This window comes from Hemitrygon akajei, chromosome 7, assembly GCF_048418815.1.
Source record: "Hemitrygon akajei chromosome 7, sHemAka1.3, whole genome shotgun sequence".
Classification (NCBI taxonomy): domain Eukaryota; kingdom Metazoa; phylum Chordata; class Chondrichthyes; order Myliobatiformes; family Dasyatidae; genus Hemitrygon; species Hemitrygon akajei.
In genome coordinates this window covers 71,114,393-71,141,638 of record NC_133130.1, presented here as the reverse complement: position 1 = coordinate 71,141,638, position 27,246 = coordinate 71,114,393, and the positions used below count along the sequence as shown (strand labels likewise).

General features: G+C 39.2%; 1 protein-coding gene across 4 annotated transcripts in view; it reads left to right on the top strand.

Moving 5' to 3' along the window:
* Positions 1-27,246, top strand: part of LOC140730544 (utrophin-like) — a 460,763-nt gene that overhangs the window by 56,923 nt on the left and 376,594 nt on the right. For all 4 annotated transcript variants that reach the window (XM_073051151.1, XM_073051153.1, XM_073051152.1 and 1 more), the window contains 6 exons: positions 5,208-5,269; positions 13,331-13,423; positions 15,197-15,274; positions 18,626-18,718; positions 19,437-19,609; positions 25,408-25,523. In XM_073051151.1, the coding sequence (XP_072907252.1) occupies positions 5,208-5,269; positions 13,331-13,423; positions 15,197-15,274; positions 18,626-18,718; positions 19,437-19,609; positions 25,408-25,523 (615 nt within the window). The remainder of the gene's footprint in view (positions 1-5,207; positions 5,270-13,330; positions 13,424-15,196; positions 15,275-18,625; positions 18,719-19,436; positions 19,610-25,407; positions 25,524-27,246) is intronic.

The window sequence follows — 27,246 nt, the reverse complement described above, 5'->3', positions numbered from 1 at the left end:
ACCGTAACAAGGGATGGAGAGGTGTTGCCCCTTTTCCACAGTGAGAGGGGAGACCAACAAAAGAAAGCAACTGGCTGATTACTATATTACAGTCTGCCATGTTGGTTTTATTTTGAGTTCTTTGACTCGAGAACCAGCAGCAAACTCTTCCCCCACCATTGGGAGAGGGAGAGATTGCCTGAGTACTGAGTTCTCCAACAGTCGATCTACTGTTCACGATTTTCCATTTCTCCTGTGACACCTCAGTCGACGACACTGGCATGGAATTGGTTTGTCCACTGGGCTGCAGGGCCTTCCCCAAAGGTGTCATCTTCTAGACCACATCCTGGGGATATTGAAAAACGTCTGGTTGGTAAGCTACGGGAGCAGGAACCACCGCCATAAATGTGAGGTTATCCATTTTGGTGGCAAGAACAGGAAGGCAGATTACTATCTGAATGGTGTCAAGTTAGGAAAAGGGGAAGTACAACGAGATCTAGCTGTCCTTGTTCATCAGTCACTGAAAGTAAGTGTGCAGGTACAGCAAAAGTGAAGAAAGCTAATGGCATGTTGGCCTTCATAACAAGGGGAGTTGAACATAGGAGCAAAGAGGTCCTTCTGCAGTTGTACAGGGCCCTGGTGAGACCACACCTGGAGTATTGTGTGAAGTTTTGGTCTCCAAATTTGAGGAGGGACATTCTTGCTATTGAGGGAGTGCAGCTTAGGTTTGCTGTAGATCACTGACTCCAACAGAATCCTATCGACCTTGAAAAGGGGAAAAAAGCACATTAAAGGGAAGAAATTGTGTTGTTTTGCAGATGGGCTTGAAGAAGCTGGCTTGTGGTGACTTCTTAGCTCTGCCCTTAAATTTGTGGACAGGCTGTTCTGGATCATGTACAAGGCAGTGAACCTGGTCGGGTGATAGATCTCTTGGTAGGCAAGCATTTTGAAGACTGATCATGATTTCTTGACCTTCAGGATAGCCTTAGATAAGGACAGGAGCAGAAGGTTTGGAAACATTTTAATGGGGGAGGGCTAATTATGATGCTTTTAGGCAGAAACTTTGAAGCATATATTCTCAGGGAAATATACAGTGTAGGTTGTTGAGGGAGCACTTCTCAGGGATTCCAGATAGGTTTTGTCCCATTGAGGCAGAGAACGGATGGTTGGTTTAAGGCAGGGTTCCCCAGTTATTTTTCCACAAGGGCCAAATTATGTCAAGCATGCCAAGCCAAGGGCCAAAACATCCAGGTTTTTTTTTTCATTGCGCCAGTAAGTTGTTTTATGGGCAGGTGTTGTTGCTGCTATTACCATTATTATTATTAGTAGTAGAAGTAGTAGTAGTTGTGGTAGTAGCAATAATTTATACCTGGGATTCTCAAAGCCTGTGTTGTGGGTCGTACAAGAAAAAAAAATGCACACTTGAAACAAAGTAAGTCCAGACCATTTAATTATGACTAACTATCACAACTGTCAGCTGTCACATTGAGAACTCATTTGGGACTTAAACCCCCCCCCCCCCCCCCCTCCACACACAGAGTTTTAGTAGTACTGCCTTTCTGTTTCTGTTCTCTCATTTAATCTATTTGTTACTTTTTAATTAAGCTATGTAGCATTTGAAGTATGAAGTGTAGCTATAAATGAAATTATCAGTATTATTGTTGTTGTAATATTTTTATACCACAATAAGATTGACAAATGGACAAAAATAAATTGATTCACTCACCAATCAGTGAGAGAAGTGACAGCGACGGGATGAGGCAATCCTTCTGATGTTGGGCCTGTATTCTGTTGTGGCAATCTTGAGGCACTGGCCAAGATGTGTATTGGAGAGTCTTTTTCTGTCCTGGTTCTTGATGGAGTTCATTGAAGAAAACGATGACTCACGTATGTACGTGGAGGTGAACAGTGTGAGTAGGAGCATTGCAATAGCGCTTGTGTTTTTGAGTTGAGCTTGGGGAACCATGTTGATCCAAAAGTCACTCACCCCAATGTCCTTTTGTTGTGCTTTGAGTAAATCAGATGTTCCCATTTCCAAGGCCGCCATCTGAAGAGTTGCCTCATCTATGGAAGGCACCAGCCTTCTGGCCTCAGCAGTCCATTGGCCATCAGCCGAAACGGAGAATGGCTGTTTCAGGAAGAGGAGGATGTCACCTGAGAGTTTAGGGGAGCTTTCAAATCATTCCCTGAATTTTTCTGCCAGGCTTGTCACGAAATCCTTCATCACTGGATCCTCCCGCATTTCGTTCTTCTCGCAATGCTCCCACAGACGTGGAAAGCGCAGCTTTCTCCTGTGAATGTCTCTCTCCAAAAGGTTCCGCTTTGACCGGAAAGCTTCAATCGCCTCATACATGTCTACAACAGTGTGGTTGTTGCCTTGTAATCGCAGATTAAGTCGATTTAGATGAGACATGATGTCACACTAAAAAAGAATGTGCCATCACCTTGTTGTCACTGGAAAAACCTCTTAAATCCTTGGGCTTTTTGGCTCTGCAGGCTGGATAAAAGTGACACAAGCTTACTGTGCAGGTCTTACACCCTCTCCAACACACGGCCTTTGCTCAGCCAGCAAAGGTTGCGCGCTGTACAAGGGCGTAGGTCAAGTGTACAGTGTAGGATGAGGTTAAAATAAATTAGAGCAGCGTGCACTTTATTTACATAATATGACAGGTGCGTTCATTTAAGTGCCAATGGGTCGGCGCAGTCCAGACATTTGGTTCTCGTGGTTCAGACCTGGCCCACGGTCCACCTATTGGGGTTGTCTGGTTTAAGGAAACAAAGTTGGCAAGAGGGATGGACCATTTAGTCAAGAGGAAGAAGACAGGGCTCCTGTGAGTTAATGTAGACAGGAAGCAGCTTATGAAGGGACTTTGAGGAGTGCTAGAAGGGGAGATTAGAAAACCTTGCCAAGTAGGATAAGGGAAAACCACAAGGCATTGTCATGGGAGATGATGAGAGTGATAAAGGAAAAGTGGAAACATGTCTGGTGTTGGAGGAAGTAGAGGAATTAATACATCACTTCACTATTCACCATTGTGATCAGTGTAGAATGGGTTACAGTACTGGATGGAGCATGTCAAGGTTAAGAAAGAGACAGTGTTGGAATTTGAAGAAAAACACATCAGGATAGAGAGGTTCTTGAAGGCAAATGGGATGTAGTCCAGTTTGTGACGAGAACCTAACGAAGAGATTGCTTTGCAGTTGGTGACTTTCTGTGACCTCACTGGTTCCAAAAATAGTACCAGGAGATTGGAATGTGGCAAATGTTATTCTTTTGTTCAAGAAAGGTACTGTAATAGGAATAATCATGTGAATTCTAGACCAGTGATCTTACATCAGTGGTGGGCAAACTAATGGAGAGGATTTTTAGATATAGGATTTACGAGCATTTGGAGAAGCATAGTCTGATTAGGGATAGTCAGCATGGCTTTGTGAGAGGCAGATTGTGTTTCATAAACCTGGTTGACCTTTTCTGAGTAAGTGACAAAAGGTGAAAGGGGAGTGGTGTTTGTGGGGTATACTGTACAGATTTTAGTAGGGCATTTATCTAGCTTCCCAACTCATTCTGAAAATCAGGAGGCATGAGATCCAGGGAAACTTGACTATGTGGATTCAAAATTGACTTGCCCACAGAAAAAAGAGGTTATATTGTGCCTGGAGATCTTTGACTTGTGGTGCTCCACAGAGATCTGTTCTAGAACCCGTTTTCTTTGTTGATAACTTGGATTCTGAAGTGGAAGGGTGGCTAAGTAAGTTTGCAGATGACACGAAGGCTGATGATGTTGTGGATACTGTAGAAGGTTGTTGTAGCTGACAACAGGGCATTGACAGAATGCCGAGCTGGACTGAGAAGTGACAGATGGAGTTCAATCCAGGAAAGTGGGAAGTGACTCAGTTTGAAAGATTGAACTTGATGGCAGAGTATAAAATTGAAGATTCTTAGTAGGATCTTGGGGTCTATGTCCATAGTTTCCTCAAAATTGCTTTCCAAGTTGATAAGGGTGGTAAGAAGGTGTATGCCATGTTGGTCTTTGTTAGTCAGGGGATTGAGTTCAATAGCTGTGAGGTAATGTTGCAGCTCAAAACTCTGGTTAGTCCATACTTGGAGTATTGTATTCACTTCTGGTCACCTCATTATAGAAAGGATCTACGAGCTTTAGAGAATACAGAGATTTACTAGATGCATTAGTCAGTCATGCAACATCTGTCATATTTGATCATTCGTCTGACATCTACAGGTGCTTTTTCATCTTTTATTCCATTTTAGCATGTAGTCTGCAATTTGGTGTACCTGAAAGGTTTATTGCTCACCAAGATTTGGTTGATCCTGTTTGTTGGAGTTGTTTCATACATGGTGATTTCAGGGAAAAAAGCTTGTGGTGCTATTCCCACCAATGGTCCAAAACAATTTGTTTTCAGTTTCCATGCAGCCTGCTGACATTTCCTAAATAATCATTTTTAATTCAGTGGTGAATTGCTGACCCTGATGAATAAATAAATTAAAAATCAATGAATTGCTGGTGCCAAAGATCTGAAATAATATTAGAAAACAGTGAAGACACTCGGCAGTTTAAGCAGCTTCTTTGGAAAGAAGCAGGCATTGCAAGTTGAACTTCCTTAATCAGGTCTGAGTAATTTAGTTACACTAAGTTTAAAATAAAACATTTAAATTGGTGTAACTAGTTTTTTTTTATAAAGAAAATGATCAATTTTTATATGACAGCTTCTCCTGGTCAGGCAGAGATCCTGAGGTTCGACCTGAAAGGTTACTCAAAGAACCTATATTGTTGGCCCTAAACTTCTAAGGGTTCCAGGGTTCACTGTGGAGATCTCAACTCTTTTTATCTTCCTATCCTGTGCAACTAATCTTCATCTGCTTGGAGTCATGGTTACCCATTGATTCTTAATGGAAAGATTCCTAGAGGATATGTTACAGGCTGTTTTGATTTTCATCATGGTAGTAAACTATTTATGGTCACTGCTTTTGCCATCCAATAGAAAGAAAAGATTATTTGAGAGAATGTGGAACAGCCAGTGCCAAAAAAAATTGTATCTTTGTAAGGATCATTGTTATGAGAGGAGATCACAAAGAAAAAGTGAAAGAAAAAATGGGGAAGATTGAAGATCAGAATTGGAGCAATGCTTACCTGCTTACTGTATGTTTAAGCTTCTGTGACATTGAGAATGACATTTGATGGTTGTTAACCCATTTTTATTTTTATTTTCAGATGAGCATGATGATGTACAGAAGAAAACATTCACAAAATGGATTAATGTGCGCTTTGTAAAGGTAACATTGCCTTGTATCTTCTAACACTGAACTTTGGTATTTGGAGCATCTCCATCTGGTGTCAAAAACCTGTGATTTCAGCATTCTTCTGTGACATGTAAAGCTCTTTGAATGAACTGGTGAGAAATGCTATTTATTTACTAGGTGTGGTTTATTGTGTGGGGAAAGACTTTCCTCAGTGATATCTGAATTCTGAGTGGAGCATGTAAGTAGTTTGATTGTTTGAAAATTTCAGCAGAACAGTGTGACTTTTTTTTCTGTTGTTGCTGGGAGCAGAAACCAGATTTATTTACAGAGATCAATTTTTTAAATGTAGTTGTTACTAAGTGCTGGGAATTGGCACTTATTATTTCCTCTTGTATAACATTTTCCATGGAACAACCACTTCCTGTCCAATTCCTACTGAGGGATTTGGCAGGCTGTCTGCGTGTTGTGCTGTCTTTGCTGTTGATGCCAGGCATTGCTGTACAATGAGGGTGAAATGGCAGTTTTCATATTTCATTGGGAAATTGTTACTTTACATTTTGCAACTGCTTGACAAGCATATCTTTTCTCAGATGTGGTACCCTGTGATATACTCAATAAAAACTGATTCACGGTTGTCCAAGTAAGGGAATAGGATCACCCAATAATAAGATCATAAGACATAGAAGCAGAATAAAGGAATTTGGCCCTTCAAATCTGCTCCATCATTTGATCATTACTGATTTATCCTCCCTCTCAACCCCATTGTCCTGCCCCTTTCCCATAACCTTTTGATGCCCTTCTGAATAAAGATCCTACCAGCTTCCGATTGAAGTATACCCAATGACTTGGCATCCACAGCTGTCTATGGCAATGGATTCCAGATTCACCATCATCTGGCTACAGAAATTACTCATCTCTATTCTAAAGGGGTATCATCTATTCTGAGGTTGTGGCTCTAGTCCTAGACTCTCACAATTGGAAACATCCCCTTCAAGTCCACTCTATCTAGGCCTTTCAATATTTGGTAGGTTGCAATGAGATTTCCTCTCCTCCTCTCCCCCATTCTTCTAAGCTCCAATAAGAACAGGCCCAGAGCCACCAAATGTTCCTCATACATTAACCCATTCATTTCTGGGATAATTCTCGCGAGTCTCATCTGGACCTTCTCCTGTGCCACTACATCCTTTCGTAGATAAGGGACCTAAAATTGCTCTTAATACTCTAAATGCCATTTGATCAATTACTTATAATGCCTCAGCATTACATCTTAGTCCTCTGGAAATAAATGCTAACGTTGCATTTGTCTTCCTTACCACCAATACAACCTGTAAGGTAACCTTTAGGGAATCTATCACTTGCATATCAAAGTCCCTTTCCATCTTAGATTTCTGAATTTGCTCCCTGTTTAGAAAATAAGTGCATGACCATGCAGTTCCCTACACTGTATTTCCATGTGCTATAATCAGTCCAGATCCTTCTGCAGACTTGCTGCTTACTCAACACTACCTGCCCCTCCATCTATCTCTGTATGATCTGCAAACATGGCTGCACTGTCGCTCATTCCATTATCCAGATCATGATGTTCAGTCTTGTGCACATTTTCAATTGTATTTGGGAGTGAACAAGTGAGATCAATTACTGTTGATTAATCTCTTTTCCTAGAAATGTGCGTTTTGTATATCATGGTGAATAGCCATAGGATGCCAAGATGTATCAAAAATTTAATGAGAGCTGCGAGTGGTTACAGAAACGAGATCTTCACTGGCAATTGCTCTGGGAGGGAAATGTTGTTGGGAGGGTACAGACCCATCCCATGTCATGAACATTCAACTTATGGATATCAGTACTTAAGAGCAAGCTAATTTTTTGACTTTAAGGGAAAAAGTATTGATGTGCTTTTAAACTACATTTGAATTTTGTGATACTTTGGGTAGGAATTAGTGGTTTAAACTTTAGTGCCAGCTGTTCAGAAGTCTGTACAATTTTCCGGCTGCTGCAAGCTTGCAGGTGATCTTTTTTGGGGTGGGGCAAGGGGTTCTGCGGGCATTTGGGAAACTGGCGGGAAGGCTTTGCTGGCTGCTGGACAGATCTTCTCTGGGTAGGAATATGTGTCATTTCTGTCCACCCCCCTGAGCTACAACAATCAGGCTTGAGTCCAGCTGAGCAGAGTTGGGAACACTGAGCAGGCAGACTTGATCAATGAGTTAGTAAGGCCATTGATCTGGTTGACTTGCACCTGCTCACTCAAAGCGGCTGATGTGATCTTCTCACATACACTGATTTTGTTCCTTCACAGCTTGGAAAAATTTGTATTACGAACCTGGAAACTGCTAGTATGGCAAAGGAATAGAAGGGAACTACATTCTTCTGTCTTGAGATAAATAGTTTTCCAGAAATAGAATTGGATATGGTTCATTGTAGCATGTCTCCTAAAACACTACTTATTTATTCCCATGTGAAAGTATGCTTTTTAAAAATCTTCACTCGAGGTTTTGGAACTTGGAAAAAATGTTTGTTATGCAACAGAACTTCATGTAATGCAAACTCATGGCTGGGTTGGTGGAGGGGGGGGGGGGAGGGAGGGAAAAGAACCAACGCTATTCCCAAGAATTAGATTGAGCCAAATTAACACAAATTGACACTTAACATGAAACATGATACGATATGTATAAACGGAGTCCTATGCTTCGCAGTCAGTATTGAAGCACAAGTTCATGTTGAGTATCTTTATTAGTATTGGGCATCTCCAGTAAGCCATCGTAAATGCCCATCCCTAATTACTCATGAGAATATTTGAAGGTGATATGAGTTTCCATTAATTTTTGCACTCTGGGGAAGCTGAAGTTAACAGGTTGAGATTTTAACATTGAAGGTTCAAGGTTCCATTTCTAGTCCATGGCTTAGGTAATGAGTTAGCTTGAAATTAAAAAAATAAAGTGCTGGTCATGCTCAGCATGGCAGTCGGCATCTGCGGAGAGTAAAGCAAGGGGGGCATCAAACTTCCAAGTGGCCTTTTGTCTGAACTAGGATAGGTTAGAGATAAAACGTGTCGCAAAATACAGGGAAAGACTGGAGGAGAGTTGGTAAGAAAATGCATTATCTGTGACAGGATGGAAGGCAGCAGTGATTCAATGACAAAATATGTCAAGGTGCCAGATGAAAGAACACAAGCTTTCCTGTCATTGTGTTTCACATTGTTTTATTGCCAGTGAAATTCTGAAGTACTGGAAACCCTGGCACAGGGACTGAGGTTATTGTACACGCTTTGAAATAAAATGCTGATCCAACACTTTACGTATTTGTTTCAATGGATGAGAAGAATATCTGACATTGTTAAAAGATTTGAGAGAGAGCCCACGATCCGATGTGACTTTCCTACATGGGCAACAGCCAAAAGCAGATTCTAATCAATTTATTGTCCCACTTATTTGAGACTGGCTGTTGCATTTCCCCACCTAATAACTACACAATCAAAAGATTCTTGGGTTCTGAAGAAATGAAAATAGAAACTTTTTTTTCTGATGCCAATTAATGTTGTAAATATTTAAAATGAAAAAGTTTTTCCAATCTGAAAGCCTATCAAATCCAAGTACAATAAGTGGCAAATATCAAATTTACAGGGTAACGGTATTGTGTGTGGTATTTGTTACCATACTGTGGGATTAAGCTAGCGCAGATGCAGAAAAACTTCACAAAGGTATTGCCTGGATAGAAGGCTTGAGTTGGAAGGAGAGAGGCTGGATCAGCTGGGATTGTTTTTCTTAGATCTAAAGAGGCTGAGCGATAACATGATAGAAATAAATGGATTTGGGAGAGTAACAGATAGGGTAAATAGTCTTTTTGCCACGAGTGTCTAACATAAGAGGGCATATGATTAAGGCGAGAGGGAGAAGGTTTAAAAGGGATCAGAGGTGTTAATATTTTACACAGGATAATTTGCATTTCAAATGATTTGCATAAGGAGATGGTAGAGGCTGGAACAGCAACAATATTTGAGAGGCATTTAGACAGGCATTGAATGAGTAGGACATGCAGAGATATGAAAGTAATGCAGGCAAGTGGGATTAGTGTTGATAGACATTGCAATGTAAAAATACAGAGAGCTGAAGTGAGTCCAAACTGCCGCTCTGGTGATGCTTAACGTTCAGTTTGGAGACCCCTGGTTCTCAGATCTTTGGCATTATTGGGATGCGTCTTACACTGAAACTGGTAAATTAATTTATAGCTGTCATGTATACCAGGGTACACTGCAAAAGCTTGTCTTACATACTGTTCATACAAGTCAATTCATTACAACAATGCATATTGAAGTAGTATAAGGTAAAAGAATAACAATTCAGAATAGAGTGTTACTACCAGAAAGTGCAGTTCAGATAGACATTCAGGTGCAAGGTCACGAAGAGGTAGATTGTGAGGTCAGGACTCCATCTTATTGTACTGGAGATTATTTGAAAGTGTTTTTATAGCGGGAATATGTGCATTCTGGCTTGTGAATGTCCTGCTCAATTTGATAGTAGGAGGGGAGGGGGAGAATGTCTAGAATGGGTGGAATATTTGATTACGCTGACTGGTTTACTTAGGCAGCAAGAAGTGCAGGCAGATCGTGTGGAGGGAAGGCTGGTTTCCTTTAAATGCTGAGCTGCGTCCATCTTGCAAAGTATAGAAAACGGTGATGCATCCAGATTTTTGTGGTGCACAAATAATAGTTGGTTGAGGGTCAGAGGGACGTGCCAACTTTCTTTAGCTTCCTGAGGAAATAGATGTGCTCCTGAGCTTTGTTGACCACAGCATCAACATACTAGGATCAGGCGAGACCACTGATGTTGACTTCTAGGAACTTGAAGTGCACAAATCTCTCAACCTCAATGACCAGCTCTTTTGTTTTGCTGACACTAAGGGAAAGATTGTTGTCATGGCACTATCCTCACTAGGCTCTCTATTTCCTCCTTGTACTCTGATCCGCTACAGTGGTATCATCTACAGATTTATAGATTGAATTGGGATAGAATCTGTCCACACGCTTGTGAGAACGTACAGAAAGTGGAGTAGTGGGATGAGGATGCAATCTTATGGGGCGCCTGTATTGAGGATAATTGAGATGGGGGTTGTTTGCTGCCTATCTTTACTGTTTGCAGTCTGTTGGTCAGAAAGTTGAGGATCTAGTTGCAAAGGGAGGTGTCCTGATGAAGGGTCTCGGCCCAAAACTTTGACTGTTTACTGTTTTCCATAGATGCTGCCTGGGCTTGCTGAGTTCCTCCAACATCTTGTGTACGTTACTTGGACTTCTTGCACCTACAGATTTTCTCATGATGGTTATCACACAGTGGATCTTGATCAGTTAGGGAATTGACTGAGGAATGACAAATGGACTTCAATGCAGATAAGTGTGAGGTGAAAATGAAACCAGTGCAGGGCATGTACATTGAAAGATAGGACACTAGGGTGTGTAATGGAATAGAGGTACTTGGAAATACAAGTGCATAGTTCGTTTAAAGTGGTGTCACAGGCAGATGGGGTGGTAATAAAGGCATTCAGCACTTGGCCTTCCCTTCATCAAGGGCATTGAGCAAAGGACAAGACATGATTAAAGTGGAAAGAGTGCAGAAAAGGTTTACAATGATGTTAGCAGGCCTAGAGAGCCTGAGTAACACAGAGGTTGGCTAGGCTAGGAGTGTAGGTGAATGAGAGGCAGCCTTATAGAAATGTTTAAAATCATGAGAGGTTTGTAATAGTCATTTCCACTAGATGGTAGTCCAAAACTAGGGTATGTAGATTTAAGATGAGAAGGAGAAGAGTTAACAGGATCCAATGGGCAACTTTTAATCTAGAGAGAGGTTGAGTTTGTGGAGCAAACTGAGAGAAGAAATGGTTGAGGCAGGTGCAATAATATCAGTTAAGAAACACGGAGACTGGTACATTGAGGGGCGGGACTTTGTGGGATATGGGCTGAACTCAGGAAATTGAGACGAGCTGGTGGGCATCGTGGTTGATGTTTTTAGACCATTCCTCCAAACAAAACTGTTTTAATTTATCAATATTTCTGGAATACCTTGCATGACCAGCCCTCTTCAGGTCATGCTACAGCATCTCAATTGGGTTAAACTCTGGATTCTGACTTGGCCATTCCAAAACATGATCTTTCTTCTCTTTAAACCATTTTTTGTTGATTTACTCTTGTGTTTTGGATCATTGTTTTGTTGCATCATCCAACTTAATTAAGGTTCAGGTGATGGATGGGTACCCTAACATTCTCCTGTAAAATGTTTTGATACAATTTTGAATTCATTGTTCCCTCAACAATTGCAAGCTGTCCGGCCCCGAGGCAGCAAACTGGCCCTTCCACCATGCTTCACAGTTGGGATGAGATTTTGATGTGCAGTGTCTCTTTTCTTCCAAACAGAGCAATGTGCATTTCTGCCAGTAAGTTTAAATTTTGTCTGATCTGTCCAGAGAACATTGTCCCAGAAGTGTTCTGGCACATCCGGGTGGTCTTTTGCAAACTTGAGATGTGTAAAAATGTTTTTATTTTTTTGGAAAGCTTTGGTTTCCTTTGTGGTTCCTTCCATGAGCACCATTCTTATTCAGTGCTTTTCTTATAATGGACACATGAACAGAGACTTTAGCAAGTTCGAGAGATTCCTCCAGGCCTTTTGCTGTTACCCTTAGGTTCTTTTTCACCTCCTTCAGCATTGCAGGTTGTACTCTTGGTGTGATATTTGCAGAGTGCCCATTGCTAGAGAGAGTTGCAACAGTTTCCTCTAATGTAGACAGTTTTACTGTGGACAGATGAATGCTCAGGGTTTTAGAAATGCTGTTGTAGCTTTTTCCAACTTCATGCATCTCTACAATTCTTCTTGTGAGGTCCTCTGAAAGTTGTTTTAATCGACACATGGTGCACATAAACAGGTCTTTTTTGAGAAGTGCAGACTCTCTCAGTAACCTGACTCAGTTGTCTTTATATAGGGCAAGGCACCTCTACAACCCATACCTCCAATCTCAGTGCTTGGAACACCTGACTCCAAATAGCTTTTGCAGGAGGCATTACCCCAGAGGTTCACATACTTTTTTGAAGTTTGACTGCGATTGTTTAAATGGTGTACGCAGTATTGATGAGAAATGGTACAATTGTTTGTGCGTTATTAGTTTAGGCAGATAGTGTTTGTCTATTATTGTGACTTAGATGAAGATCAGACCACATTTTATGCAAAATTAATGCAGAAAACGAGGTGATTGAGAAGGATTCACAAACTTTTTCTTGCAACTGTATTTCTTTGTGAAACCAAATTCTCTTTTGCAGCCAACCTTGTGATTGAGTTTAATAAATTGTGGGCTTAATTTTTAATCTCTTATTGCAAATCATTAACTGCATGCCGACCATCAGGTAGGAGGTACTGTTGTAGCATTCGGACAAGAACTATTAGGGTGGGAAACAGCTTCTTCCCTCAGGCCGTAAGAGCACTGAACTCCCTGTCATTACCCAGGTCTTATCATGTGTGAAACATCTGTCATGTTATATTGTTTTATTTTTTGACTTGTATTGATAATGCACCTTATTATTAATTTATTTGTGGTAATATTTTATGTAATGTGTGTGAGTTATATGTACTGTGTATATGCTCCTTGGTCCAGAGGAATGTTGTCTCATTTGGCAGTGAACGTGTATGGCTGAATGACAATCAACCTGAACTAAAATAAGAAATTGCTAAATCAAAGGCCAGTTCAAGTAAAATTAGTTTTGATTTAGAAGCACTAACAATATTTTTGCTGTGGTAACAGAACACTTGTTTGTACAAAACGTAGTTTCTTTGAAATATGTTATAGATCACAGATAATGGCAGAACAATGTTTAGAATTTGTGTGAACACAAAGCCTAGTTTATCACCTCTATAACCTTGTTTCTTAAAAGTAATAAGTGTCATGCACTGATTTTAAAAATATGCCATAAATGGGAATCAAGCAGAAGTGAACTTACATCCTTGTCCGAGGTCAAGCTGTGATGATCTGAAGCTGATTGATACATGTTCTGTGGGCAGAAACTGTTCTGCAAAATGGTTTTTTAAATGACATTTTAAAAAAATTGTGCTTTTGCTGCAGAACGGAAAACCAACGATCAAGGATTTGTTTGATGACCTCCGAGATGGCAGAAAACTCTTAGATCTTCTGGAAGGGCTCACAGGACACACATTTGTGAGGAATTTTCATTTTACTAACTGTATATGTGCTGTATTTACTGTATAAAATAGGAGTCTGATGATGAAAAAATCTTTAGCTATTACATGTAGATACAGAGACGTCTTGCTTAATCTTTCTGATCAGGACTCATACTCATATTACCTTATGCTTCACAAGGTTTTGGATAGAGGCAGGCTAGTTTTGCAGATTATCTCTGAGGGTTCTCTGGAGATGGTTATGAAAAACTCAACTATGTGTATCTTCCATTGACTCAAAGTTGATAGACATAAGAATATTTGGGCTGAAGAAGAATGTTTTAGGTTAAAGTTTTTTTTTCTCTGAACAATTTTTTTTGTACTTAGTTTCTATGGCATTTTGCGGCAGTATTAGTGACAATCCAACTCATTGGTCTGTCATTTCACCAGATATGCACTTCTTTCTCAGAAGTTAAAAATAATTTGTGTTGGATTCAGACTGAATGTTTGCAGTATTATGACAGATAGATAATGATCATTAGGAAATTGTTGATTATAAGTTATCTTGATTTGATCCATGTCCATTGATATACAACTGGAGCCTGATTTTGGCTCATGGGTGGCTGCTTTTCGTGCAAAGGCTAGTATGACACAGACATTTCCACAAATAGCAAATGGTTCAGTGTTTGCTCACATATCCTTTGAGCTTTGTTATTTTCATCTCCATTCACTTAATTTCAATTTCATCCACTCCTGAAGGTGCTGCCTCCTGCTGACTGACTGTTGCTTGTTAATTGAAAACCATTTGGTATCTCAGTGAGAAAGTTATTATTTGTGTGTGAACCTGAATGGTTGGTTAGTGATAGACTGTGTTTTCCCTTGATCACAAATCAAGCAGCCACTCACCCTGTAAAAATGACCAGACTCAGCATTCATCTCTGATGCAATTTGTTGGATCACCCTACCATTATTCCAGACCTTACTGTTCTCTAAATGCCCTTTTTCTGAAAGTAGATGCACTTACAGACTTCTCATCAACTTAAACTTTTTATTTAGATTAAAACAGATCAGTAAGTTTAGCTTAAAAAGGTGGATTGTGTCATCCATCTGTTTGATACTGCATTCCATTTCACTGATCCTGCCCTATTTCTTAGAGTGTGTTTGAGATTAGTTTTTATTTTCACTTTGTAGAGTGGATTTTCTGGATTTAAGTCATCACTTTAAGGATTCAGTTTTCAAGGTGGTGTGTCGTGATTTGGTGTGCATGTTGTTTGAGTTGACTAAGGCTTCATTGACTTTCTCCGGTCTGCACTTTTGGTTTGCCTAGGACTTTGTGTACTCCATCTAATTATAATGTGTCTGCATAAAATCCATGTAACTTGCTTTTTCCGCACTAACTAGGAACATTTTGTAGTATCTTTCTTTTCATTTTCATTGGTGTGACTAGGAATAGTTGTGAATGCTGTCTTATCACTTGAGAATGCATACAATTTCTGTAGAGGTGAGATTTCAAATGCAAAAAGCTGGAATTGAAGTTTTATGATCTTTGCTTGTGTTTTATCTCTTTGTAAAGCGTTTATTTTATTTTGGATTTGACTGTATAGAGGAATGTTAAGTAATTGTTGCATGTTTATAGTTTGAACATTTTAACAGGAATGTTTGTTATTCAGTTCCCATATAATAGTGACAAGTTTGGAATTGTTATTAGCACCACTTTATAAAGTTAATCCGCTTTGTGATCAAGTTGAATCATTTCATAGTCTCCGACTGAATTTTCTTTTTGTCTTGGTTAAAATATCTTGTCCTCCATCAGACCAAAGAACGTGGCACGACCAGAGTACATGCCCTCAACAATGTCAATAGAGTTCTGCATGTTCTGCAGCAAAATAATGTGAGTCATTGCCTTAAAAAGCTAATCTGTGATAAAATAAATGTGTGTGGGAGAAACTTGGCGGGCTAAGCAACATCTGCAGAGACAAAGGATTAGATGATGCTTTGGGTCAATACCTTGTATCAGGATTGTGTGCGTCAAGGGAACACAGCCAGTGCAAAGAGTTGCGAGGGAAGGGTGAGGCAGGGGCTTGCAGGCAATGGTTAGAAACAGGTAAGCAGAGCAAATGGAGCCATTTGTGTTGCAAGAGGGTTGGAGTCAGGAAACTGTGGGTGGAGATTGATGAGGAAAGACATAACGGGTTCCGATGGAGCCAGGTGGGGGGAATGGGAGGATGGAGGTAGGGACAGATGTTGGAAGCCAATGAGTGGAAGTGGAGGACGCAGATGTAGAATCTGGTAAGTAACCAAATAAGTCAGGTGATAATTGGAATTAGAAAAAGTAGGATGATAGACAGAGGAACCAGATGGAGGAGAGGAATAAAACTTGGATGACCATGGGATTGTTGGGGTGTTAGTGGGTTGGAATCGGGAGACTGAAAATGGAGTGTGGGTTATCTGAAGTTGAGTTTATGGATAGATCAGCCATAATCCTGTTGAATGGCAGGGGGCTCAATGGGCCGCATGGCCTACTCCTACTCCTATTTCCTGTGCTGTTATGAAAAATCAGATTTCAAGGTGAAATGTGAGATGTTGCTCTTCTAAAATGCCTCACCTCTCCCTCTCACCTCTTTATACTAGTTACCTCCCTTCTATATTCTCAGCCCTGATACAGGGTCTTAACCTCACAATTCAACTGCCCACTTGCCTCCACAGATGCTGCTTGACTCACTGAGCTCCTCCAGCCGTTTGTTTCCTCAGATTCTAGCACCTGCAATTTCTCGTGTCTCTAATGTTTCATTCAGTATTGTTTGTTTATTTAAAATGTTAATATGTTGTCTCACCTGCAACTATTGGGAATCAAATTTTTAGATGTTGTGATGCAGAGCTGTCCAAATTGATGATTCAGAGCTCGAAGCCCAAGCTATTAAGTTGTATTTGTTGCATGTGTTTGGAATTTGTTGGCTCCAAGATTTTAAAAAAGATATTAACAACACTTTGGTCAGATCATTGGGTTAATTGTAAATGAAGACATCAAAATCAATCTATGTTAATGATTTTAGATATATGCAAATTACCAAAGATTGATTGCAATCAGGTCATGAAGAGCAAAACACCAGTTCTTTGGCCTATCTTATCCATGCTGCCCATTGTACCTGCATATACCAAACCCGTTTATCTGCTTTAGGTCTGAACCCTTGTATGTCAAGGCAGTTCAAGTGCTTGTCTGGATGCTGCTTAATTTTTTTCCCATGAGCTCTTCGGGCAGTACATTGCAGACTTCAACACCTCAGATTCTCCTACCTCTCACTTTAAACCTGTACCCTCTTTTCTTAGACACTCCCCATGGTAAAAGATATTTACCATGTTGCCCAAGTGTGCCCTTCAGAATTTTGTTTGTCTCTTATTAGGTCACCTTTTGTTGCGATTCTGAAGCTCCCTGCTGTGCATCTGTGTAGCTCACAAATCTTCAGAATTCTTGATGAAAATCCAAGACATGAGGACAGAATACATTTTAACATGTCAACTGTCAGTTTTTAAAAAGGTTGTAGTCAAGTAATAAAAGCAGTGATTCCACAAAGGGTTTTTGCTTTCATATAGATTGAGTCAAACAGTTGAGCTTGTCTGGAATGCACACATTTGATGGGTGTTCAAGATAATTTTTTGCACCAGTATGTCCCAAAATTAACAAGTGGACAGGTCATGTTAGAGTTGATGATAAATAATGAACCATATTTAAGTGGAGTGTGTATGACCATAACCTAATGCAGGTTGAGCATTCCTTATCTGAAAATCCAAAATCAGTAAACCTCTAAAATCCAAATTTTTTTTTTGGCCACTGACGTGATGCCACAAATGGAAAATACCACATGGGCGCTGAAAAGGTTCACAGGTGATGCACAGGTCTCTGTGCACCACTGACAGTTCTGAGAAGTGACTTCACGTACCCTGAGTGGGGACACAGATATTGCTACCAAGGAGTGGTTCAAGCTCTGCATTCCAAGTCTAGATTTAAATCATTTTGATGCAATGAGGCTGGTGAAAGGTAGATGAACTGTGGATATTGAGTAATTCAGAGGATTATGATATTGTTTCTAACACAGCTGTGGCTGAAAGGTGGGTAGAACTGGTAGCTCATCATTCCAAGCTGTAGAATCTATCAGCATGACAGAGTGGGGTGTACAAGAAGTGGCTTTAAAGTTATCCTCTTTTAAGGAATAATGATTTCCTTCAAGGTTATTTTAAAAACAATTTGTAGAATTTTGAAGCAAAAAGCAGGCAATTGACTCTCAATGCACAATTGGCCTTCAAGTGGTTAGTGGGAAATAAAGGGGCAGATATGCAGGCAAATACAAAAGTGAGAATAATAATATAGATTAGAATCAGTCAGGGGTTAAATGACTAACTAACCAAATGTTAACTAGTATTCCAAGTGTGTGTGTGTGTGTGTGTGTACTTTTAGATACCTTAGGGTAGATAAAGAGAACTGAGGTATTAACAAAAATAATTTGTGGAATGCAAAGCAGTAGAATTGACATCAGTTTTGTATTCCAGAAATAGCTTGGAGTGAAAAATTAAACAATTTCATTTCAAGTTAGAAACTATGAAGAATTTGAAAGTTTTGACAAAATGGGTAACACTGCTGCTTTTCGTAAGAGGTGCAGACCAATGACATGCACGATTGTTCAGTTAAACACAGTTGGCTTGTGAGCTGCAAATGTTTGCCCTCTCCAGCGATCTTTGACTGTCTCTAAAATTTATGAATTTTGGAAAATATTCACAATGATTAACAATCATAATTTAAAAGCACCTTGTATAAACGCAGATAACACATTGTAACAAATCTAACTACAAGTAAAAAGGTATTTGAATTGATTTAAAAGCATGTATTTGTTCTGAATTTAAAATTAAATACAGTTAAGTAAATTTATAATATTTTTGAACCTTCTTCCTGCTTACACTCGTGCTAAAACCTGTGCCCAACCCTAACAGAATCAGTACTCAGATTCTCACTGTATACAGCTGGGAAGCTGTAGGATCTTGATGCTCAATTGTTGGGTTCTGTGGATACTTTTTCAAAATGTGGTTGAAGAGCTTAAAGGTTGGAATTTCCTGTTATACATGACTCACCTTGAAGGAGATATTTGAATTATCATTTTGGCTCACTACTAAGTTGTTCAGTTTTGACGTCAACCTTTTTGCATCTTGAGTTATACTACATTGTGATAGACCTTTTATTTCCCTTTGCCAGGTGGAGCTTGTAAATATAGGTGGAACTGATATTGTAGATGGAAATCGTAAATTGACCCTTGGGCTTATTTGGAGCATCATTCTACATTGGCAGGTGAGTAAAGAGTTTTTGAATGCAGTGCTGGTTTGATAACTGAAATGAAGAAATTCACTTCAGAGGCAATTCCTGGGAATTGAATATGTATGTAGTAATCGGTAGACCAAACATATGTTCTTCTTCATTTTGGGGTGACTGGATAACTTCACTAACTTCAACTCTGATCTGATTCCACAGCCTATTATTCAGTAGCAAGGACTCCACAACTCACATCCCTAGTATTATTTATTTATTATTGTAATTTTGTTTTTCTTTGTGTATTTGCACAATTTGTTGTCTTTTCCACATTGGCCGTTTGTTTAGAGGTACAGTGTGGATTAGGCCCTGCCAGCCCTTTAGGCTGTGCTGCCCCAGCAATCCACTAATTTAACTCTAGCCTAATCAATTTACAATGATAACTTATAACCTTTGGGAGGAAACCAGAGCACCCAGAGGAAAAACCTATGCATTCCACAGGGCGGATGGACAGACTCATTACAGATGAAATCAGAATTTAAACTCCAACTTTTCATTTTTTATCGATTCTACTTTGTATTTTCTGTGATTGCCCGCAAGAAACTAAATCTCGGGGTAGTATATGGTGACTTAATATGTATTTTGATAATAAATTTACTTTGAACTTTGAATATCTTTTACCAGATGTTGTGAGTAGCTGAAACTTGAATCATCTTTTTGAGCTGTTCGGACAAAACTAATTGTAAAATATTTGATTTAGGTCAAAGATATAATGAAAGCTGTAATGTCAGATCTACAGCAGACAAACAGTGAGAAGCTTTTGCTCAGCTGGGTTCGCCAATCAACTCAACCCTACAAACAGGTCAATGTTCTCAATTTTACAACAAGTTGGGCTGATGGACTTGCGTTCAATGCTATTCTTCATCGGCACAAGTAAGTATCAGTCCATAATTCTATGTGTAAAGTGTTATGTGAACCAGATAATTTTAGGCTTGTAGGACAGCAAATGATGACTGTTTGAAAATTTGCTTTCTTAAGATATTAGTGAAGTGCCTTCCAGTTTTAAAAAGGTACTGAAAATTCCAACAGCACACTGCAGCCATGAATAATAAATGCTTCAAAAGTGAAATTCAATTGATCTTTACTTACCGTAGATTCCGTACTACAGTGCGCACCTGATTAAAAGCCGCAGGCTCTAATTTTAGAAAGAAAATCAATTTTGTACTTGTACAAGCCGCACCGGATTTTAAGCCGCAGGTGTCCCACGTTGTAATATGAGATATTTACACAGAAAGATATTACACGTGAGGATTTTTTAACTTTTAATTAAATCCATATGGTAACATAAACAAATACATATTGCAAATGCTTTTTTTCGAACCGTGCCTGTAACACGGCTACTTTTAAATATACATACGTATCGGTAACACACAAATTACGTTGCGTATACTTTTTACTGAACAGTGCACGAACAACATTCCAATATCTCCTAACGACTGGTAAAAAAATATATACTGCAGCCTACCAGGAAAAGTTATTGATCGCCTTTAACTTAAAAGCAGCGTTCTCGCGCAGGTCTAATGCGCTCGCCCCCACCTTTCCGTTTATCGCAAACCGGTATTTCCCACAAGATGCGGCGAAACCGGATGTGACGTCATAGCATCCCGGGATGTAGTACAGAAAACAAATATACTTAAAACACTTGTAACTTTAACTAGAAAATACTGACAAATGAATTACTAAGCGAAAATATTATAAACTAAATAACTGCCATAAAGGCAGCACAATGCTTTTCTTCGAGTGTTTTCCGTGTTGATGAGGGTGAGTACAAATGACTGATTTACAATAATTTAATTGTGAAAGTGTGCTTGATTTATCGTACAATTTCATTGGACCTCTGTGAACTACTCATCAATTTTATTGGTCTACTGTTATGAGGCAAAATGTTTTTGGCGGCATGAAAAAAAATCATGCATTAGCCGCACCGTAGTAAAGGCCGCAGTGTTCAAAGCTGTTCAAAGCGTGGGAAAAAAGTAGCGGTTTATAATCCGGCATCTATGGTACTTTAGTTCAGAATTATATTGCATTGTTCTTATGGCAAATTTGAAACAATTTTAATTTTGATATTTTATTTTGGTCTGCATACAGATTGCATTGAAGAATGATGCAATGTATCTGTTGCACCTCAATGAATGTAATTCAGAAATGTTTCATTATCCAAATGTTTGTTACAGTTCTTGGCTGAAAAATTATTTCAGCTTATTTTGAAATTCAAAACAGTTTAGTTTGTTTCTAGGTAAAGAGGTTAAGGCATTCAGCAGGAACACAAACATCTTCTGTGCCTTAAGTATCTTCTTAGCATTTTTATTTGAGTGCAGAGAACATTTCTTTGTTTGCTTTGTTCTGGTAGAGCTACTCTGGGTATTGAAATTAGATCCAAGTCACAGACCTGTTTTACAGAGATGGAGTGTTTTTGTTCTGCATTCCATATAAGCTTTCATGTGTAACTGTTGGTAGGATGGCTGACTACTTTTAGCAGCTTATAATCAAATTCTGCAGTCAGTGTGAAGTTTTATATATTTGAGAAAGATAAATTTAGAGATTGCTGTGAGTCTGTTTGTTTTAGAGGCCTCTTTTGTCTGTTCACTGTCAGTAAATTTGTTTGGAATTGTGCAGACTGTATCGTGGCCAAAATGATATCCTGGGTACAGATAGTTTAAGGGTGTATCTGATAGTCAAGGACTAGCTGTTCTGTAACATGTTAATATGATTAAATGGCCATCTGTTCTTGGGTGTGCTTTCTCACTTTGTGGTCTGGTCTTCTGGTATTCAGCACGAGAAATTCCAAATGCCTATTGTTTGCTTATTTGGTTACATGGAGTGTAAGTATTTAGAATTAGTCTTTTCTTTCTCCTTTGCAATGACCATATGTAAAGTGCCATTATGGTGAATGCGAGCAGATTATGTAACAGGATAGCTTCATTATGTAACTGTTTCTATCTCTCTCTACCTACAGTCCAAAGACAAGTTTACTGACACAACTGTCTATATGTACTCATGCAATGAAAAACTTACTTGCAGCCACATCATTTGCACATCGTATCATATAATTAGTGTTCACAAGAAAACATCAATTAAACAAATGTAAACAATTTTTTTACAAGAAAACAAAAGAAAAGGAACAGGAAAAAGCAGACATTTTAGTGCAAAGTGATTAAAGTGGTTGTAACATTGATAAACACTACTGATTCAGGATGAGCTGGTTGCTTTGAAGAACCAAATGATTGAAGGGAAGTAGCTTTTCTTGAACCTGGTGGTGTGGAACTTCAGGCTTCTATGCTTCCTGCCTGCTGGTAGCTGTGAGAAGGTAGCATGGCCTTGATGGTGGAAATCTTTGGTGATTGATTTTGCATTCTTTATGCAAAGCCACCTGCAGATACAACCAATGGTGGGGAGGGATCTGCCTGTGAAGTGTTAAGACTGAGTACTTTTTAGAACATGGAACATGGGGCAGTACAACATAAGAATAGGCCCTTCAACCCTTAGTGCTGCTCCAAATCAATTAAATTAGTAATCAATTGGTAAACTAAACTATGTTCTTCCTACACAATGTCTGCATCCTTGCATTTTCCACACATTATTTTATCTGAATGTCTCTTAAAAGTCTTAAATATTTCTGCCTCTGCCACCACCCCAGGCAGTGCTTTTCTGGTACCCACAATGCATGTCCTCTGCATTAGAGAATTCAACCCTGGGAAGAAGATCTATGTCTGTGCCTAGATCAACGACTCTATTTATGATTCTTATAATCTTATAAACCTCTATCAGAGCTCCCATCAGCCTTCATTGCTGCAGAGAAAATAACCCAGGTTTGTTAGCCTCTCATTAGAGCATATTCCCTTTAATCCCAGTAAACCTCTTCTGCACCCTTTCCAGTTTTGAAATTTTCCTATAATGGGGGGTAAGGGGAAGTTACCAGAATTGTATCCAGTACAATCTAGATATGGCCTACGAGTTTTACAAAGCTGCAACATAGCTTCCTGACTTTTAAACTCAATGCCTTAACGAATAAAGGTAAGCATGCACTATCAACCTATGTAGCCACTTTCAGGGAGCTGTGAACTTGGACCTGAAAATTCATCTGCTTATCAACACTTAAGAATCTTGTCCTTAACAGTGCACTGTTTCCTTACATTTGACCTACAAAGGTGCAACACTTCACATTTGGCTGGGTTAAACTCCATCGGCCATTTCTCTGCCTTTATCTTCAACTGATCTATATCCTGTTATATTTGCCAGTCTTCTACGCTATTCACAGCATCAATCTTTGTATCACCTGCAAACTTACTAACCCAGCTACCTACATTTTCAACCAGATCATTTATATACATCGCCAGCAGCAGAGGCCGTAGTACAAATCCCTGTGGAACACCACTATTCACAAACCTCCAGTTAGAATCGTTGGGCCACTATCCTCTGTCTTCTTTGGGCAAGCGAGTTCTGACTCCAGACGGTGAATTCATCCATGGATCCCATGCATCTTAATATTCTGTATGATTCTCCCATGAGGGACCTTGTGAAATGCCTGAATAAAATCCATGCATCCACAGCTCTACCACCCTCTATCACTCTCACCACCTTATTAAAAAAACTCAGTCATGACTTGCCCTGCTAAACTGGGTCTCTCAAATTAGGCCATGGTTTTACACATGTTTACAAATCTTATGCCTAAGAATTCTCTCCAGTAACTTCTCTACCACTGATGTGAGAGTCACCAGTCTGTAGTTTCCAGGATTATCCCTTCTTCCCTTCTTGAATAACGAAACTAGTCTCTGCACCTTCATACATTCTTGCGCCTTTGAATTGCTGTACCAGACCATGATAAAGATGGTTAGTTCTCTCAATTGTCACCAGGTAGGAACAAGACCTGGGCCAGTTTATCCCTCTCAACCCCCTTGGTAGTTGAAATGCCCCAAATGCTAACTGGCTGTAATCTATTTAACATGGATCAGTGTTTGAACTTGAACTTTACCTAGCAGTAACACTCAGTTCTCTGTCATGTGAACTTGTTTATACATCAGTTAAGTTTTGTTTTGATAGTTTTATGAAACCAAATTTAAGATAACTTTTCCCCTCCATATTTGGTAATTGAGTTTTGAGGGAAAGATTCAGAAAAGAACTGAAGCAAAGTCAGAAATTCTAGAACAACTCAGCCAGTCAAGCAGCATCTGTGGAAAAAGAAGGCTGTTAGTGTTTCAAGTTCGTGGCTTCCTCAGAACTAAGGGAAGAGTTGAGTGTTTACAGTTTTCTCTAAGTATTAAATAAAAGTCTCTGGAAAAAACTTGTGCACTTTATCACCCAATTTGTCATAAACTAACGTTTGTTTTGCAAACTGTGGTTGAGTGATATTGCAGCAGTAGCCTCACACTCGATGTTAACAAGATGAAGGACTTGCTGTGGATCTGGACTTGGGACAATATGCACTAGTCTTCTTTGAGGGCTCAGCAGTGGAAAGCAGCAAGAGTTTCTTGTTCATGGGCATCAGCATCTCAGAGGAGGTTTCTTTGGCCCAATATGTTGATGCAGTTATGAGGAAGGCACACCAGTGGCTCTATTTCATTGTGAGATTGGTTGATTTGGTATGTCACCAAAAAACGTGCAAATAGAGGCTCCAATGCACAGGGTTGCAAGAGTCTGCAGAGGGGTATAGACTCAGGCAGTTCCATCATGGGCACAACCCTCCCCACCAATGAAGATGTCTTTATGAGGCAGTGCCTTAGGAAGATAGCATTGATCATTTAAAGACCCTCACCATCTGGGATATTACTGCCATTGGGAAGGAGCCTGTAGGCTCAGACTCAATGTTTTAGGAACAGCTTCTTCCCCTCTGACATCAGATTTTTGAATGCTTTATAAATCCGTGAGCAATATGTTGTTGTTCTTCTTTTGTGCTATTTATTTTTGTAATTGTAATGTCTTGTACTGTTCTGCTGCAGCTAAAAAAATAAATTCCACCATATATGTCTGTGATAATAAACCTGATCTGATTTTGATTCTCCTAGCTCTGAGAAAACATTGTTGATCTGAAATATAATATAATTAGAAATATATAATAATATATAACTATATATTATATAGTTTATATAATTAGAAATGGGGGAATGATCTATATAACTGCTTTGCCAGGTAATTTAACTATTTTTATTAGTTTTATTAAAATAGTTTTCTTCATATCTTCCAAGAGGATTTTGTTGATTTTTTTTGTAGATAGATTGAGAAACTAATAGGAACCATGCCTGAAAATTAAATAAAAGAGATGTGACTGGCCTCTGATCTACATTTCTCAAATTATGAGACATTCTTGAATCTTTGCTTTCAGAATTGATCTTTAGTTTATTTTAAGTCAGTATCAGCAAAGGATCTTTTCACCATTTATCTGAAGTGAGGGCCTGGAGGCTTTTTGTACTGGATTGTCACAGTTGAGCACAGTGCTGCTGTGTATGAGTGTACTTGCATTGTGGTTGAAAATGTTGGTGATGCTGGTCTGTGTCCTCAATTTTAACACTACTTGGGTCTGCACTATCTCAAATAAAATGCAGTCAATGTATTAAGTATGGTGTAATTGATCCATGATATCGAGCTACTACTCAGCTTAAAAAGTAACTTAAACATTATCCATTCATGTTAGAATGATTTATTTTAGCATTATTTTAAAACTTGCTCTCTTTCAGACCAGGTCTGTTCAGTTGGGATAAAGTTACTAAGATGACTGCAGTGGGACGGCTTGAACATGCATTCAATATCGCTAAGCAACATCTGGGGATCGAGAAACTGCTGGACTCTGAAGGCAAGTTGATTGGTGTTTGTTTATAGTTCAGGTGGAATTCACAAGTGTAACAAGCTTACTCTGATTTATTAAAAATGGGTCTGCTCATATTCAGCTGCTTTGCTAACTTGACTACCGTAGATTCCGGACTACAGAGCGCACCTGATTAAAAGCCGCTGGCTCTAATTTTAGAAATAAAATCAATTTTTTAATTGTAAAGGCCGCACCGGATTTTCGGCCGCAGGTGTCCCACGTTGTAATATGAGATATTTACACAGAAAGATATTACACGTGAGGATTTTTTAACTTTTAATTAAATCCATATGGTAACAAAAACAAATACATATTGCAAATGCTTTTTTTCGAACCGTGCCCGTAACGCGGCTACTTTTAAATATACGTTGCGTATACTTCTTTACTGAACAACATTCCAATATCTCCTAACGACTGGTAAAAAATATATATACTGCAGCCTACCAGGAAAAGTTATTGATCGCCTTTAACTTAAAAGCAGCGTTTCGCTCGGGTCTAATGCCGCTCCGCCGCTCGACCCCCTCCTTTCCGTTTATCGCAAACGGCATTTTTCCCACAAGACACCGCGAAACCGGGTGTGACGTCATAGCATCCCGCGATGTAGTACAGAAAACAAATATAGTTAAAACTCTTCTAACTTTAACTAGAAAATGAATTACTAAGCGAAAATATTATAAACTAAATAACTGCCATAAGGCAGCACAATGCTTCGAGTGTTTTCCATGTTGATGAGGGTGAGTACAAATGACTGATTTACAATAATTTAATTGTGAAAGTGCGCTTGATTTATCGTACAATTTCATTGGACCTCTGTGAACTACTCATCAATTTTATTGGTCTACTGTTATGAGGCAAAATGTTTACGAGGCGGCATGAAAAAAATCATGTATTAGCCGCTCCGGATTAAAGGCCGCAAAGTTCAAAGCTGTTCAAAATGTGGGAAAAAAGTAGCGGCTTAAAATCCGGAATCTACGGTATTTTAGTGAAAAGTAGGTTGAGTGTGCGATTGCAGATGGTTGGTGTTGTGTATTTACGGTAAGTATTTCAGTAAACTTGTGTAATTGATTAAGCATTCCTCTTCATTTAAATAGTTAATTACGGGTTATATACATATGTGAACTGCATATGTCATACTACCATGTGATACGCAGTTAGACTAACATTTCAGACTCCCGTGCCTCCCTTTGAATTAGTGTTATGATGTTACAAAACATAGCATTAGTGAAGAGATATTTTTAAAGCCGACCTACAATGGCTACAGACCTGTTGAAGATGTTGGATCTTTGTTTTCCTGATCCTGAGGGTTCTTCTGGGGGTCAAGAATGGCGAGCAGTCTTAATTCTTAATGATCGTTTAGCTTAAATTTTAAGCAAACATAGAAATACTAAGCAAACTAAGTAAAGAGCTGAGAAGCAAGCATGAAAACCAAAGATAAAAAAAAAGATGGTGCCTTTGAAAAATCCATCACCTTTATATTTGAGATATAAGAAAATTCCTTAGGTAAACATAAACCAATCACTGGTTGCAGAATTACAACACATTGGTAATGTGCTAATACTCGTCAATGAAAAATGATGAGCTATATGTTACTGCTCTACCACCTTCTGCCAGTAAGTGGGGATGAACTACGTACTATGGAAAAATACATGAGTTTGTTAAAAAGTACTAATGATTATAAGTTTAGCAAAAGTACAAATGATTAGACTACAAC